Source organism: Cuculus canorus, chromosome 11 (assembly GCF_017976375.1).
Source record: "Cuculus canorus isolate bCucCan1 chromosome 11, bCucCan1.pri, whole genome shotgun sequence".
Taxonomy (NCBI): Eukaryota; Metazoa; Chordata; class Aves; order Cuculiformes; family Cuculidae; genus Cuculus; species Cuculus canorus.
The window spans coordinates 8,773,122-8,790,171 of NC_071411.1; the positions used below are offsets into that span (position 1 = coordinate 8,773,122).

At 45.0% G+C, this 17,050-nt stretch overlaps 1 protein-coding gene across 2 annotated transcripts in view; it reads left to right on the forward strand.

Moving 5' to 3' along the window:
• The window catches only part of SETD5 (SET domain containing 5), a 67,850-nt gene extending 53,028 nt beyond the window's left edge, over positions 1–14,822 (forward strand). The window contains exons 18-24 of one of the 2 annotated variants that reach the window (XM_009565847.2): positions 309–562; positions 2,932–2,988; positions 4,465–4,932; positions 6,652–6,938; positions 9,893–10,026; positions 13,724–13,797; positions 13,980–14,822. In XM_009565847.2, the coding sequence (XP_009564142.1) occupies positions 309–562; positions 2,932–2,988; positions 4,465–4,932; positions 6,652–6,938; positions 9,893–10,026; positions 13,724–13,797; positions 13,980–14,579 (1,874 nt within the window). In that variant the 3' untranslated portion in view covers positions 14,580–14,822. Of the gene's footprint in view, positions 1–308; positions 563–2,931; positions 2,989–4,464; positions 4,933–6,651; positions 6,939–8,693; positions 8,795–9,892; positions 10,027–13,723; positions 13,798–13,979 lie in introns of those variants that run through there. The other variant, XR_008451661.1, reaches the window with a different exon arrangement.
• Positions 14,823–17,050: the final 2,228 nt, after the last annotated feature.

The following is a 17,050-nucleotide window of genomic DNA, read 5'->3' on the forward strand; positions in this document are numbered from 1 at the left end:
CTTTTTATCCCTTCCTGGCTTCCTTTCCCCCTAGCTTCCTCTTGTGCTTACTTGTAGCTGAAATATTCCCTTTCTTTGTTCACTGTATGTTCCTGATTATGTATTGTTTTGTTAACAGTACCTAGACATGTCTCAAGACTGGTGTAGAAGTACTTCAGAGGTACTTCACTTTTAGGAATCTTTCATAGTCATGCTGAATACTCATGGGCTCCATTTGGGCTGGGAATAGGGGGAAGGATTCAGCGTGTGATTTACACTTGGTTGAGGTTAGTGGTTCAGCCCTCTCTTCAGCTCAGTTTGTTTTTCAGACTTGCTGAGTCCCCTGAAGAAATGGAAGTCTCGCTACTTGATGGAGCAAAATGTTAAGAAGTTGCTGAGGCCACTGTCTCCAGTCACCCCTCCTCCTCCCATCCCTTCAGTTCCTGGCTCAGTGAGCCCACAGCTGACTACACCCTGCTCATCGTTGCCAGGAGAAGAGGAGAGTCGCAATGGTTATGGCATGATGTTCTCACCAATTCCTTCTCTGGCTGCTAGTCGCTGCAATACTCCACTACAATTTGAGGTAAATCTGACTGGGGGCTAGGAATGATAAAAAGAGAGACTGGAATATTTGGTAACACTAAGGTCACCTTCCTTTTTGAGTACTTGGCTATATTCCTGAGAGGCATCATAGTGTCAGACTGAAGAGCACAGCTACCTTTCTCTTCTATCTTCTACTCCATTTCAGCCAATTCTCCTGCTCTGTTAAGTGTCAAACCTTGCTGCAGCCCAGCCTCAGCTCAATTCATAGCTAACAGTATCATTAGTCTAATTCACTTTTCCATTTCTCCACAGTAGGTCCCAAGTTTTACAGACTTTTCAGCGTTCTTTAATCATCCTCAGATGGCTATGCCAATGTGGCTTCCAGTCCCCTCCTCTTCCAGAGAGTGCAGTAGTGCTGGTCTTCAAAAAGGCTGTCTGACAGCTTCAGCTCCTCTCCCTAAAAAGCTTTCAGTAACCCTAGGTATGGTAGAAATACTTTACATCAGCTTCTGCTGTATCCTTTAGTTTTCCTTCTCCTTGATAGAAGGGTAGAAGGTAAATACCTTACATCATTGATTTCATTATAGTTTCTTTACAAAAACTTGCAAAAGTACTGAACAGGCGATGTAGGTGGTTTTGCTCTAAACTTTGTGGGAGAGTTGTCAGCATCCATCCAGCTAGGGCCTTCCACTTTGTTGCTGCTCTATGCCCGTGATTAGGGATCGTGCTTCTCACAGTTTTAGTTTTATTTTGTAGTATTACTTATTTTCATTTAAAAATTAAAAACTTCAGGCCTGCTGCTCATACTCTGATAGTTACAACCATTAAAAAAAACATTTTGCGCTGTGACAGACTGCTCTGTACTAGGGACTGTTTTGCAGGAATCCCTCATCTGGTTTGCAACAGGGCAAACAATCCTCTGTGGTATTTTTAGTTTAGTGTGCTTTTGATCATTTTCTTTGAGAGCCCTTTCTTGTAAGCTGTCTGAGGGGGGATCTGTAAAGGTTAGCAGGAAGATTGCGGAGCATTGAGGAGAGAGATGAAAGACTATTTCAGGCACAGAGCTCAGTTGGAAACAATCCATACCTTTGCTCTGGTTGAGATAGCAAATCAGGGCAGTGTTGCCATGGACATCATATCAGTCTAGTCACTGATTTCCTGTGCCACCTTAGTGTTAGTTATTTCTGTTGCCACGTGGAAGCCTGGATTTCGCTGGGCATCTATACCTTGCTTGCTACGTTTGCCTTTTTTCCTCTTGAAGAGAGTTTAACAGCTCAGTAGACTGTAGGCTGCTTTGTTCAAACTTTTGTATTTCCCTTAATGCAGCTCATTTGTGATATTTTAATGTCATGTCTGTTTGTTTCAATTAGTTATCATCAATTCAAACTTGATTTGAATACGTCTCCCCATGTATAAACCTTTATACTTAGTCCTATGGCACTGTAGGAAGAGAACAACAGAGAGGTTCTTCCATCAGTTCACAAGTTACCTTAAGTGAGAGGAGGATTTTGTTTGACATCTTGGCTTGCTGGGAAATACATTTTGGAAAGCTGTGGCTTTTAAGAAACTTTATTCTTGATTAATTTACCAGCTGCTCTCTGAAGAGCTTGTATCATAAGCTTCTGAAGGACCAGCAGTTTAGCCCCTCCCATATGCAGAGGAGCGCTTAACAATGTGATGACATGTATCTACTTCTTCTGTGGATTTTGTCAGAAGCTTTTCTAGCTAAGAAGTTTCTGAGATTCCACAGTTTTCTGAGTGTTTCTGCTTCACAGAGGGCAGAGACTCCTGCCTTGTTTCTCTGATCGCAGTGTACCTCTGGGAAACCTTCTTCTTGTCTGATTTTGTTTTATACCTGCTCAGTAGCATGGAAGGGAAAGTGCTTGAGAAGGAGGCCTTAACCATGCCATCACATGCATATGCTGCCTTCCACTGATACATGCTCAGATGATCTTATGGCATTTAATAAAGCTGTCATTCACACCTAATCACTGTAGTGTTTGGGGGATCTTAGTCTATCTTTTGGGCAACGCCAGGTTTTCCATCTCTCCCATGTTCTCAGACTAAATGCCATAAATGGCTTTCTCTATATTTCATGGTGCAAACTCTTATCTGACAGCATCAGAAATGTAAAGAATAAGATGCTTCTTATCTTAACATTTATGTGCTCTGTTTGGGGTACTGAGTTATAGCATGAGACACAGTAACTCAGTCCTATCTTTGTGTTCGCAAGGAAGCTTAAGAAACCACTTAACCAACAGAGTTACCATCCAGGCTGAGGCCAGTTCCTGGGGTAGTGTTTGTTTACAACAGCCATTGCTAGCCACTGTGCTTGTTTTTTAATTGATATTTTTATTTTGCTTCTTATCTTTTTAAGCAGATGAATAACAAGATGTTTTTTCCTCCTAGAACGTATCGTCCCCCGAGAGTTCCCCTGCGCATAGGCCTGAGTCCATGTCACCTGAGGTAGTTATCACACTGCCTCAACTGCATTTGAGGCTGGGAGCGTGTGTGCTTGTTGAGTGTGTTGGAGGCCGTGGTGGGAGGGGAGGAATGAGAAATGTGAAGGAAGGTGTGAATAAGGGTGGAGCATTGGTCACAGGAAGGCTGAGGAATTTTCAGGGTTATCGTAAGAGAGCAAACAACTCGAAGACTGGAATTTGTTATTCACTTGTTGACACTAGTGGGAAGCAGGCATTATGAAGACCTGGTGTGTCTCAGCTACTGACGTGAAAGCAAGAGATTTGGGGACACTGCAAAAACATTAATCAACTTCAGCCCTGGCCCAGCAGATAAGTGGTGTGTGATATTTACTCAGAAGCAGAAAAATAGCTACTGGGGAAGAAAAGGGAAAGCATTCACTAGCAGCTTTTACTTAGAGGACACAGTGGTGCACCTGACTTGCTCTCTTCTGCTTTGATTTATCACCTGTTCCCTTGCAGGCTTAAAATGCTGAGGAGATGCCAGAAAATAGTTTTTTGTTTACCTACTGGCCTGTTGTAAAATAACCGGTGAAGTATCTTGCTCAGAGACTGTTTCATAGTAGGAAACGTGCACTTAATCTCCAATGTGGCAGATTACTTGGAGCTGTAATGCAGCAGAGCAAACGTTCTCAGCAACAGCAGTAGGGCAGAGCTGATGCTTGGTGTTGCTGTGTTTTTCTCTAAGCACTATAGTCCTGCAATGAGGGTGAAATCGTGTCAGTTATGCTCATTGTCAAGATCATGACACGTTGCCATGATGAAGGACATGATTGTGCCTTCGCCTTGGAGGTTTTTGGGCACTTAAAGTAGATAAATAGATATACCATTGTGTCAGTGCCTAGTGCTCCAGAAACTGACACAGCACAAAGATGATGCCATTATGGTTTTGTTAGAGAATGTAAAATGTAGAAATGCAGCATAAAGTAAATGAATGTACTATTGTTAGAGATTTATGAATCTCACAATAAATGAAAACAAATGGCTTGGAGATCCTGGGCATTTTATTGTTAGGAAGTTAGTAGTAACTGATTTGGGACAGTCAAGAACTTGGCTAGTAAAACAGCAAATGGACAGCAGATCTTTTCTCTCCTCATAATAAACCTAGCTACAACTATGTGTTAACATCAGCTTTGGGACATATGAGGCAATTTGAAAATGATGCTTTTATTTTGCTGACTGCCCAGGGATAGCGCTGACCCTTATTGTCTTGCTGCAGTAAGACTGCTAAAGGGGAAAGGGCATCTTGTCCTGGACAGTTAAACTTATTGTTATTTAGTCTGTCATTCCCCTGTAGAACGAGCAGAACAATGTATAAAAGGACCAAAGGGCTGATCAGGAAGGAACTGGAAAGCAGTAAGGTAGCACTGCACAGAGTACTTTCTAAGTTTCTCGTGCCATCCTTGCTTGACCCTTTTCCTGACTTCCCACCCCTCTCCTATATTCCTCTTGGATTTTCCAGCTCTGCCTCCGATCCGAACTGGACTTGAAGAGTGGGTACCCGGATACCAGTGCAAACGCCTGCCCAGAACGACCATCGCTGCTAAGCTTCGGATCCTCTGATCTGATTCCACAACCCTCCATAAACTCCACTTCAGAGATGAACTTCCCAGGGAAAAGTGGGGAAGCACAGATGCTGCTACGAAGCTCTGATCAAGCTTTTCGGACAGAGTTTAATTTAATGTATGCCTTCTCCCCATTGAACGCTATGCCACGTGTAGATGGGTTGTTGCGAGGATCCACTCCTTTGGGAGAGAGGAAGCCAATGAATTCAGAAGCAGGGTGCTGCAGCTCTCCTGCAGAAGGATATTTCAGCAGACACGAGTCAGGGCTGCTTAAAGAGACAGTGCATGGATCCATGTCTCCCTGCGGCGAGAAGGCTTGTGAAGGTGTCAGATCTGCTCCCCAGAATCCACCACAAAGGAAGAAGGTAAATATTCTTGTAAAAGAAACTCTTTAAGATTGCAGGAACCTAAGCAGGAGCAGTCAGCACCATGCAAGAGACTTACGAGGAGAATGAAGAGAGCAGAATACTTCTAAAATATAGGCTGGGCAAGTAATCCAGGCATCCAGTGCCTGGATGAAAACTGTCTAGAGACTTAAAAGAGCGAGCTGCCCTTTAGGCAAGATTTTGATGTGAGAGGCAGAAGAAAAAGACCACAATGAAAATACATCTGGGAGCACAGAAAGCAGAGCTTGATGCTTGCAGCTTTCATAAACAGTTGTTAAACTGAGACAAGACCCAGAGCAATAACACAGTGCAACTATTCTAGTTGGCGGAGGTGTTATTTATCAGGATGGAAAGCGTCATTACTAGGAAAGAGAGTTTGTTTCAAAATAAAAGGCAGGCTGTTCATTAGAAGGTATTAAACCATTGCCATTAATATGGAAACACAGTAATAACATTGCAAGAAAAATAGATGAAGACTATTAATTAAATTTTATATTTTTGAAACTCAACCCACAGGAATATTGTTTAAAGAAAGCAAATGCATATTGGTTTCTGATAGCAGCCAGTGACCCTCATGGGACTAAAACTGAGTGAAAACGACAAAACTAGGTACTCCTGGGACAAATAAACATGTTTGTATAGATGCGTATTGGTGCCTTTTTCTGTACTTGGGTTGGTTATTTTTTACTGCAAGTGTGGTAACTCAGATCGCTTGTATAATGACCAGCTAGATAGAATATCTTATGTCCATTCCATTTCCATTTTTTTCCTTTGGTTTCCTTTTAAAGTTACAATTATCTTAAAACCTTCCTGTGTTGAGTTACTTCTGGAAGCATCCTTTTCAAAGCCTTCTGTACAGTCATTGAATCATAGCTGATGAATTCTTCAGCAGAGCTGCCTTCTGGGAGTACTTTGTGGAGTCTGTGCCTCATAATAACTCTTAAGGGAAGGCACAGGGGAAGGTAAGTGCTCAGCTGGAAATACTTGTTTATTTTTGGTTCTGCAGTCCCTGCGATACAAGACTGCATTATGTGGGACCTTTTGGTCTGTGCCTTTGACAAACCTGAGACTGCTTTGCACAAAATATATTATACCTATGCCAAAAGTAATTTATTTAGGTGATAGTGCTGAGAGGTTGCAATACTGGCTGATGAACCACCCTAGCAGGAACCTGTGCGAGGCTTTACCAGGTTATTAGCATTAATGTGGCTGAACTAATACAGGTGAACACGACTGAAGATACCAGTTCTGTAAGGGAGGCTCTTATTCTCTGGTTTTGAGACATACAGATACTGAGGTACCTTTTATACAATGTCATAAAGCAGAGAGAGGAATTGAAGGGTGTTGAGTGGAGGATATAGAGGCTTGATGCTTGAATGTGCAACCACACACTGAAGTAATATGAAATTCCAGATTGTTAGAGAAGGAAACTAGCTGGATGTTTCTGCTGAAGGATTAGCCATCCAGAGGAAAGCGTGGATGCGCATGGCAGTCAATGAGTGATGGAAATTTGTACCATTTAGCATTTTTTCCAGAGCGCCTGCAGATTCAGGAAGATTTTATAATCCAAATATAGCTTTTAAAATTTTTTCTGCAAGCAGAGAGAAATAGATTGAAAAAATGATTGTGTGGGCATGTTCCTCCCCCTATCTTAGTCCATTGCGTTCCCTGACTCATGGCTGTATTCTTCTCTCCTAGGTATCTCTACTAGAATATCGCAAGCGGAAACAAGAAGCTAAGGAGGGAGGTGATTCAGTGCGATGTACAGGGACTCCTACCCGACAGGGCAGCAGCAGTTCTGTGACTGACACAGATGGCAACAGCCTACCGGGCTCCGCAGTACGAACCCCGTCCTCCCCACAAAGTGGCTTCTCCCCTTCTCATTCCTCCTTGCCTCACATAGAGGACATCAGCCCACCAGACTCGAGGGGGGCTAGTTCCTCAACATCACTCAGCAAATCCCAGGACAACATCGGCAGTAGGTGGTGAGTGTTATCCTTCCAAGCAAGCCTGAGATTGCTCCACAGAGAAAGGCCAAACTCTGTAGGGGGCATTTCCATAACAATAAGTGCAGTTGAATGGATTTTTTGGGGTCTCTTGGTATTGTTCTCTTTTGTAATTGCTAAACAACTGTGAAGGATACCAGCGGTTTCCTCAATTTGCCCTTTAGTTCTTGCTCGAGATATCAAAAATCTGTCTCAAAAGATATAAAGTTAAACAGTTGTCTCTCTCTTCCACCAGTTTCTTTTAAGGTTTCAGGTTTGAAGGTCTTATTCTTGTGATGAGAATTAAATCCAGGTCTTTTCTCGCTGAACCTCCACTCTGTTTGGACATGTGTGATACTAAGTCAACTCCTATTCAGAAGGAAAGCTAACAGAGCCCTCTGCAACTTTACACGTGAGACCAGGGACAGTGAAACAACTCCAGCTTCCCTGATGCATTGCATGTATAGCTTGAAGAGCAATTACCAGACTGCAGTCAGTGCTTCCCAAACGTGTGGAAAGAGCACCCTTATTGTATTACCATGAGACGCTTTGATAAGGGGAAAGGCTGGTCTTGAAAAACTGTTGAACCTGATAGTGATGTCTGGTCCAAAAAATTAAGTACTGTAGCACAGAAACGTGGGACGTTACATCGTAGTGTCAATGCAGCTATGGTCAGGGTGTTCTGCTTATTGGGGCTGTCTAGTACGCTGGCTCTGCTGCTTTGTGTTCAAGTTCTGTTTGTGCACACCGCGGGCAAAAAGGCGTGTCTTTCTTAATGCTGATTCTCCACCTATGCAGCTGTGTTGCTGCTCATGTAATGGCAGGGGGATGGTAAGGGAAGGGATGATGCTCAGCCGTGCTGAAGGCAGTGAGAAGGATGAAGTCTGTTCAAAGTGCTTGAGAAACACTGCTTCAGGTGAATTTGCAGCATGAATAAGATCTGTTTTCTTCCATTTTTCAATCTTCCATTACTCTTCAAGTGAAGAACTATCAAAATAATTTGTCTTGTACCTCTCTGACATTACTCTGTCTACCGGGTGACCTTCTGCCAGATGTAGGGACTGGCCACAGCTGAGGCTGTCAGCTGATAATTAGTCTTCAATCATTATTTTATAATCAAATATTACTCTGTCTAAGTGTTGATATCCCATACCCTTTTCCTCCTGTGCCACTTCCTTCTGCCTGCAAAGGGTAAAAGAAAAACTTAGCTGAATGAAAATAGTTTGGGGTGAGGTGTCAATGCAGCAGCCTCGCTCTACTGCCGTGTTTTACATTCTGTGAGCTTCATCTGCTGCTCCTCAGCAGGTGTTCTGCCTTCAGTTCCTCGCATGGTTTCATGAGTAAGTATTGTGTGGGAATAAAGGTCGTATTGTTATGGGACACTGGATGTAAAATTGAAACCATGCTGATACGTTTTGAAATGGGATTAAGCAGATCTGCTGCCTTTTAAATTCTTATTCTTCTGTGTTGTAATGGGCAAGGCCAACAAACGTTCAGTCACCTGCTTTGAAAAAATATATTAGAAACTGCATGTTGCTGAGTTGAAGTTGTGACCCAATTTCATCTTTAACTCTGAGTGCTTACATTTCAGATACATTTCCAGACATTCACAATAATATAATAGCAGGGAGAGAAGAAAACGGTGGGAACAAAAATACGTGCCTTAATTTTTAGAGTTTTCCAGATTTTTGCTGAATTCTACAATATTTGCCAATAGCTTTCATTTAAAAAAAATTAAGTTTCTGTCTCTTTCAGTTGCCAAGATACAGCCATCACAATGTAAACAGATGTGCTGCTGCCCAGTAAACCCAGCCTTGCAGAAAACTGTCTCCAGCAAAACAATAGCAGCAACGAAGGTGTGAATTCACCCCCTCACCCCATTCACCTCCATGAGGTGTGAACTCTGGCCCCTTCTCCCTTCTGCTTCATTGAGGGGTGAACTTCAATGTCTGGGCTATTTATCTATTCAAAAAAAACAAACAAAAAAGCAAGCTGATGTAAAGCACAGTTTTTAATATATCTTTAAAAAAAGAAAAAATACAGAATTCTGTTAATATGGTGTTAAGCTGCATACTTTCATGGTATGCCGTGCATTTAATATTATACTAAATATATAAATTTGGGCATTTTTGAGGCGCGTGTTCATCAGTGTCTAGGGTAAAGGCATTGTGAATCCCTGATCAAAGTGCTACTGTCTTATAGGTTAAACCACGTATTTCTAAAGAGATTTGGATGGTCCTGTGCATGGTGGATTGAACATTGACCCAGGGGTCTGGGGTTTGTCTGACTCTGGTTTTCTTCTACATATTGGCTTTAGGAAAGCCACTTCATCTCTGTTTTTCACCCTTAGACTAGACACTTGCAATATGTAATGGAACAAGATCTAGCACCAATCTTGAGCAGAGATTTTTCGCGGTACAAAATAAATGGGACAAAGTAGCATTAATGGGTAAAATGCCCAAGCTAGTTCTGCTTCAGGAACATTGCATGATCTAACTGTACTATCTTGATACTGTATTTTCATAAAGGTATTGGGCTTGCTTCTTTATAATTTGAGTAAAAGTAATCTATGCAAAGAAACTGCATTGAAGTTTGAAGCAATACCAGGATTTTCAAAATGCTGTTGAGTCTTGAAACCATTTTCTGGGAGGAGGTGTCCTGTAATCAGGTGATCTGCTGAACTGAATGTTTTTAGCAGTGAATGGCAGTCTCGAATCCCATTTTACATTGCAAAATCAGTGCAGAAGTTTATTCCTCATCTGTCTACAGAGCTGATGGTCTCTGATCCCTCCCTTCTACGATAGGGGTTTGCATTTGCGCTAACCAGTGAATTTAAGCAGTCTTAAACCTGTCTTGTGGTTATACCGAGGACCCCACAGGCCCCTTGTGCGTTGGTCACGTCGCTCTCGGCTGTGTAATAGCGTTTCTCACCTGTTACCGGGTTTTTGTTGCAGGATGGTCCCAACGTCAGTGGAGAGGCTTCGAGAGGGCCGAGGCATGCTTGAAAAGGTGCTGCGAAGTGGTGCAAAGGTATCCCAGAGAAATGAATCTTCACCTTCCTGTGACAGTGCTGTTGAGAGAGATGCAGGTAGGAAGGAAGATGAAACATTTGAACGCTTGGTTGGTGGGAAATGATGGGCTTAGAAAACATTGCAAACTTATCTCTGAAGTTAGTTGTACCTTCATCTTTAACATTGTCAATGCCTTATAAGAGCCTTCTGCAAGCCATACTTCATTGTTATTAGGATATTGCCTAAACCTATATCCCTCTTCTCTTAGACCTGGAAGACCTCCAGGTTTCTCCAGAGTTTGAATTCAAGACTACCTGCATATTGGCACTTCAGGAACAGCTTCTTTGTCCTTGCATGGATGGGTTAAGCAACATTGCCTCACTTGCCCTGAAGTACTGGGGATGAAAATACTCTCATTTAATAATTCTAGTTGGCTGAACATCCAGATAAATGTGTTATCACAGTAAAATGCAGGTGTAGGCTTTAGGCAGTGCTAAGAACTAATTTAGCTTCTAAGTCTTGCTTCAGCTGTTTTGAAGTAACTTGATTCCCTGAGTTATGATATTTGTCAGCTTTATGAAATGCACCTCCTTCCTGAGATGAATTTAGTTCTGTGTTGATCTTCCTTTCTTCTTTGAATAAAGCATTGTCCTCGCCAAGTAGCATGCAGGATCAGTATTTGTTACTTGTACTGAAATTATGCCTCTCTTTTGTCCGTTGTGGTCTAAACATGAGATATGACTTTCTGAGAGAGGGACAGATCACTACATCGTTCCCAAATTTCTCAACTGTGAAACTGGATTATTTTTCTTTTATTTATTTTGCGGTCTGCTGAATGTGATTTTTTTTTTTTTTTTCCCCTAACGGGTAGTGCCCCAAGAACTCTAATCGCCCTTGGGATTTATAGCGATGGATCATCATATTTAAATAACTCAATCTGTGTGTTGCCATCAGCCCCCGCTTCCCTATAGCTGAGACGTGGGTTTGGAGACTCATGGCTGATGGGCTTTCAGCTCCCCGATGGTCTCTACTAAGGATCTGAATCTCTCTGGAAGCCAGAACCTAGTCATGTGGTATTTTAGACGTGGAAAGACTAGAGCCTCGATCCCAGAGCACTCTTTGGGTAATTCAGCAGCAACAGCAACTTTTGCCTTCAGGGTATCTAATTTCTGAGCATTTTTGGGCGAGTAGGTATTTACTTCATTCCAAATCAGACTTTTTCTCCAGATGCCGTAGGGTGTATTTGGGAGAACTTTCAGAAAACTGGCTTCTCATCTGGGGACTTGCTGTCATTGTACACCAAAGCACACCTCTTTTCAGTGCCTTTTTTTCCTGTAGTACTGAGAGGAAATCCTCTACCTTGTCAAAAATTTCACTGGTTTCATGGTATCCCACTGGGAGGCTGTTCACAGTCTGTCTTGTACCAGTGGAAGTGGCTTTCTCAGTGGTTATTTTCCAGAAGGGGAGCGAAAATCCAGACTCAAAACAGACCTTTGGCCCACGTTGATTTGTACAGCTCTGGCTCTTCGATATCACACAGGAATTGGGCTGGAGTTGGACTTTCAGCTGCATCGGTCCATTCTTCTTCCTTGTTATATAAAACCCATCCCACTCGAGGCTGTGAAAACTTAATGCTGTAGCTGAGAAAAGTATCTTTCATCCTAGCACAGCAAAAAATTTTTTAGTTCTTTTGTGTATTCTGGCAATTTCTTCAGCAGCTTTATTAGATTCCGTGAGCCACCTTCTCTCCCCCAGCTGCTGGTCTTCTTAGTGAAACAAAGTGAGCATCCGAGTCCCTGCCATTCCTGGTGTCACCTGTAGGAGTTGTGAAGACACGTTTACTTGATGCTGTGGTGGGTAATAATATGAGGGGAACTAAAAACCCCAAACCTGGACGGTTTTGCTGCTAGGGCATGTAGGAATGAAATGAGGTTTTTGTGCATACCACACTTCTGAGAATTACAGCTGTTCTCACTTAAAGCTGTTACTTTATATGTTCTTTAGGGTGACACAGACCGGTACTGCCAAAAAAAGCAGTTCCATGTTATGTCCTTCATTAAGAAATGGGAGAGGGAAGTGTTGGCTTTGTCTGTGTTAAGTTTACATAAGCAAATTCAGGAAGGTTATAGTTTACTCACCCTTTGTAATTTAGAGTCTTTCAATAGTTTTTGACTTGTTAAGGTTTATTCTGTGAACAGGCACTGCTAGTAAATTGTACAGTCCTGCTGGTGTGCCTGGCCTCTGATTCTCATACTCGACTTCAGTTAATCACAGCTATCTCCTGCATTGAACAGCTAGTCTCTTTTGTGCACAACTGCTTAACAAAACGTGCCCCAAACTTCCAATTTCTGCTTTTCTGCAGTACAGTACCTGGAATGTCACCTACAGCGAAGAGCATCGTGATGCATCAGATGTAGCTTCAGAAAAGGGAAGGTGGCACAGGACGCGTGCTGGAAGCTTCACATCCTGGTCTCTGTGCAAGTCTTGTGCCCAGAGGAAGGAGGCTTCTGAGCCTCAACAGCAGACAAGACAACTCCATCCAAATTCCCATTTAGCTAAGCCAGCAACTGTGATGTTAGTGCCAGGAGAACAATGGCAGCAAGGCCATGGGCACTGCTGACACTGCTGCTCGTGGCAGTGCATCTGGTGCAAAGCCAGACCTTTCTGGAAGAAGTACAGAGGAGACTAAAGCAGCGTGTCCTGTTTCATGACTGAGACATATGTCATATCAATTTGATACTAATACCAACACTATTGCAGCACGGCATTTCAAACGCGGCTGCTGAGAATCCCTGCGACGCTGCAGATAAACAGCTCTGTCTCATTAGACTGAAACAGAACCCTGATGTGAAATCCTCTAGTCCCACCAGTTTCTCTCCTTCCTAAAGGAAGCATGATCACGAGCTCAATCCCATGGTTACAGTAGTAGCAACCGAATTCACAGGTGGCAAAGTGGCTGGGTCACTTTCAGTGAGAACTTGCCTGGCCCAATTCAGGTTTGGTTATTTGCTAGAAGCAGCTTACCCACCATTTGAGATACGGGTCTGAGAAGGGCTTTCTCTGTCAAGAAGCAGCTTATTTCTCTTGATCTCTGGCATAACTGAGGTAGGTCAGTGTGTACTGTGCTGCTCTTACCCTTTAAACCTCAAAGCATTTTCATCATCTTGGCCTGCTTCAGAAACGGGCATTTCTGAGGTCTAAGAGTAGCTTCATTTGGAGCACTTCAGTTGGCTTGGAAAGCATAATCCCCTGAAAAGCAGCAGGGGACTTCAGTCTTTGGCAGTGTCTGGATCTGCTTTTGAGGAATACCTGCAGGAGGGTCCTGCTGACAACCATCTCTGAAGGTTTATCTCTCCAACTGTAGCCAGTGTGGATTCCTGTGGCCAAGGCTGAGTGGAGACTTGCTGAGTCCTTAGAAACTCTCTTCTTTCTCTCGTGTCCTTCTGGAAAGCTAAAATAGCCTAGGCTGTGTCTATGTTGTTACTAAGTGCAGCCACTCACATAGGCTGGTCCGAGGCAGGTGAGCTTTGTACTAAACCAGAGAGAGCTGGGCTGAAGGAGACAGCGGTTCCTAACATGTATGGCTGATCTATGCATGTTGAGGTTTTCCAGTGGCCTTTTGGTAGGGTTTTTCAGCTTCCAAAAGGCTGAGGGCTGGAGAAGTTCCTCTTGTCTCAGCTGTAGCTGGGTGTGGAACAAGATGGCTGGGGTCATTTGAGAGGGAACTGCTGTAGCCTCATCCAGAGGGTGATGCCTCTTGCCTCTACATTGCAGACACGGCTGAAGGAGACACTCCGGAAGCCCACAAAGGACCTACAGTTTACAGTCCTTCTCGATACAGCTACCAGGTAAATCATTTCATATATTTTCTGCCCATTCTGAAATAAAGCTTTAAACGGCAGGAGAGGGAGATTGAGTTTGGCTGCCAGTCCTGCTGCACTAAGCACCTGTAGAATGAGGAGGAGGTAGGAGATGGTGAAGTCAGTCTGACATGTCTTTTGTTGTTTTTTTTCCCCACTGACTTGTTCAGCTCCTGCAGTCTGACAGTCCCCAGGCAGAATCGCAGACCCTTCTCCAGCAGAGTTCCTCCCCCTACAGAGGACACCTTACCCTGTCTCCTGGATACAGCTATCGAGCAGCAGCACAGAGGACAGCACACAGCCTCTCTCATGGTTCCTCGGAAACATCCCTCTCCTCCACCTCATACTCCAGCCCTGCCCACTCGGTCTCCACAGACTCCTCTGCCCTGTTTGCAGGGAATTCGGGGTATTACAGCAGCCAGCAGCACTCTGGCAGCGGCAGCAGCAGCCTCCTGAAGAAGAGCTGCCCTGCTGCTGCCAGCCCAGCCCAGCCGACAGCTGTGGACTCTCTTTCCTCCGAGTCGGGCTCCCAGCCCTGCACAGGGGCATCGGGCTCCACCTCCGCTCCCCAAAGTGCTAGGTCACTACAGTCAGACTTGCGGACTATCAGTCTCCTGAATTCTGGGCAGTCTGTTCTCTACCAGGGCTCCCGGGGGGCAGTGATTTCCAGTACACAACACTATGCGCACCGCGGGGGAAGCAGTGTCCATCAGTACAGACTTCAGCAACTTCAAGGTTCTGGAGTAAAGACTCAAACAGGACTTTCCTAGGGCTGCCTGGACCCCAGGAGGACAAAACTGCCCATAGCTCCTTCCAGTCACCTCTGGAAGTGGCTCCTGGGCCAGTGTTGGGAGCTTGCACCCGATGCTGGGGTGCCAGGGGTCAGAGGCTGAGATCTGAAATGCACGGGTGAGATTTGTGAGCAGTATTGGCCTCTGGCCTGGTAGGAGAAAGCAGATTTCTCTGAGGCAGAGACTGTAGCAAAGCTGTTCCCTGACATGGGGGTACATTTAAAAAAAAAAAAAAAAAGAAAAAAAAAAGAAAAAAGAAAAAAAAAGAAAAAAGGCAAATGGTTCAAGTGCAATGACTGTGGCGCAGCCTCTGTCTCTTGTCCGTGCCCATGGCCATAGTCACTCATGCAGCACGGACGTCTTGTTGAATACGAAAGCAGTTAAAAGAAAACATGGGGAGAAGTTTAACTCCAATCCCAAAGCTCTCTTTATAGGTCAGGTTCTCAGTGCGTTCTGGGGAGGGCTTTAATCCCTTACGATCATTCCAGTCACAAGCAGACGAGCACGAACGGCTGCCTTTGGGCCTGGGTAACGACTGCCGCGGTCAGAGCTTTTTCCAGGACAACAGAGTCTCCGCAAATGTGAACTAGCACGGGGAAGGGGGGAGGTTGGAGTGCGTGTGCCTGTCGCTGTAAAGGATCTGGGATGCTCTGTCACGTGCTGCTCTGACGGGGCGCAATCGTTGCACCCGTCACAGGTTGGTGAGCGGGAGCATTGCTGGGGCAGTACTGCTACTGCGCTGGGGGGTCAGGGTCTCTGGCTGCCGATGTACAGACACGCTGGGAGTGACCGGGGAGCTGTGGCATGCGGGGGGCCGCCCAGCGGAGGAGCAGAGGGGTGGTTGGGTGTTCGGTGGGGACCCTGGTCTGTGCTGAGCAAGGCACTCTGTGCAACGCAGCACGGTGTGGCATGTCTTTCCCAGCTGCCGTTGCCTGCCGAGCGTGGCAGCAGAGCCAGCCCAGACACACAGTGCGCTGTCTGTTCAATTCCATACGATTGCCAGCTTCTTTCTCACTTGTTTACTGTAATATCGGGCGTGTTTTTATTTATCTAATTTTATATTCAGTTATAACCATAGTAGGTTAGCTAATATACGACAGGTGTCATCCCTGGTGCTGCAGTGGAACTTCTCCTTTCTCTTGGATAACAATGCTGTGAGTCTGTCTCCCCTGTCTTTTCAGATGCACAGTCTTCTTCCTTTTTTTAGGACTGTTACAGGTTTCTCTAATTCACAGTTGAAATCAGGTGTTTGTTCAACCTAGGGGAGACTTTTAAAATATTGAAACAAAGAGTAACTTTCTCACACTGTCTGGCTGTGAGCGTGTTGGGATGGAACTTGTCACCCTGCAGTTGGGTGTCTGTATACTGTATAAAATAGGTGTAAACTTCACTCGGCTTAACCCTGGGGGTGCAGCCTCCCCTTTCGTGCTCTGAACAGCATGGGGCAGGCAGGCTCTGCCCTGCCGGGCGGCAGGAGGAGGCCAGGGGGGCCTGTCCAGAGGCTCTGGCACCTTTGGGCGTAGCAGGGGGGCAGGAGGGAGGGACCCTGGAAAGCTCTTGGAAAGGTGGGGGCTGTAGCTTCTTACTCTAGTGGAGTTTTTACACCATGCTGTAACATTTGAACTTTCACAAGAGATGTAATAATTTTGATAATAAAAATACTTAACTTGAAAACCAATATTTTTTAAAGTATTTTTCTATTTCCTGAACATGTTCAGCGCTGGTGCCCAGGTCCTGGGGTGGGGTGGAGTTGCATGTTGGTTTGTTTTTCCCTTATCCTTGCAGGGTAGATGCCACCTTGCAGGAGCTCTGCAGACCTCTTTCTTGCCAGCATTTTGGTTGAAGCCAGAGACTGCTCCAGGAGCCAGTACTCCAGAGGAAATGGATATTTCTTGAGCGTCCTGGCTGAGGTTGTCAGATTGTGCCTGTACTGCTGCTCTTATCCTCGCTCAAGCTTGTTTCAGGGGAAGATGGGGTGGAGGGTGTCCCCTGCACTACTACACCTGCTTCAAAGCCTAGTTTCTGGTGTGCTGGCACCAAGGGCTTTGTAGTGTTAACACGTCTTGCCTTCTTAGGAAGCCTGCAATGGGCTGCACCTGGAGTGGGGGCTCCCAGCTGTGCTTCCACATGCTGATCCTCAAAAGCTGGCGTAGGGAGGAGCCCAGTGCCTCCGGTATTCTGCCTCCCTCTGTGAAAATGTTCCCCCCAACACCTTGTGGAACTGCGTCTGGTGTGGCTCGTCCTGTCCCAGTGTGTCCTGCAGAAGAGTATGGATCCATCCCCTTTATGCCTTCCCCCAGAGCAGCTGCGGGCAGCAACAAATCCTCCCCTTCTCTCCCAAAGGCTGACCAAGCCGGGTGCCTGCAAGGGCTGCCCTGGGCCCGGAGCGTGACAGGCACCAGGGAGGCCAGAGCTCTCCAAATACAGGACAGGTCCCCAGGCTGCCCCTG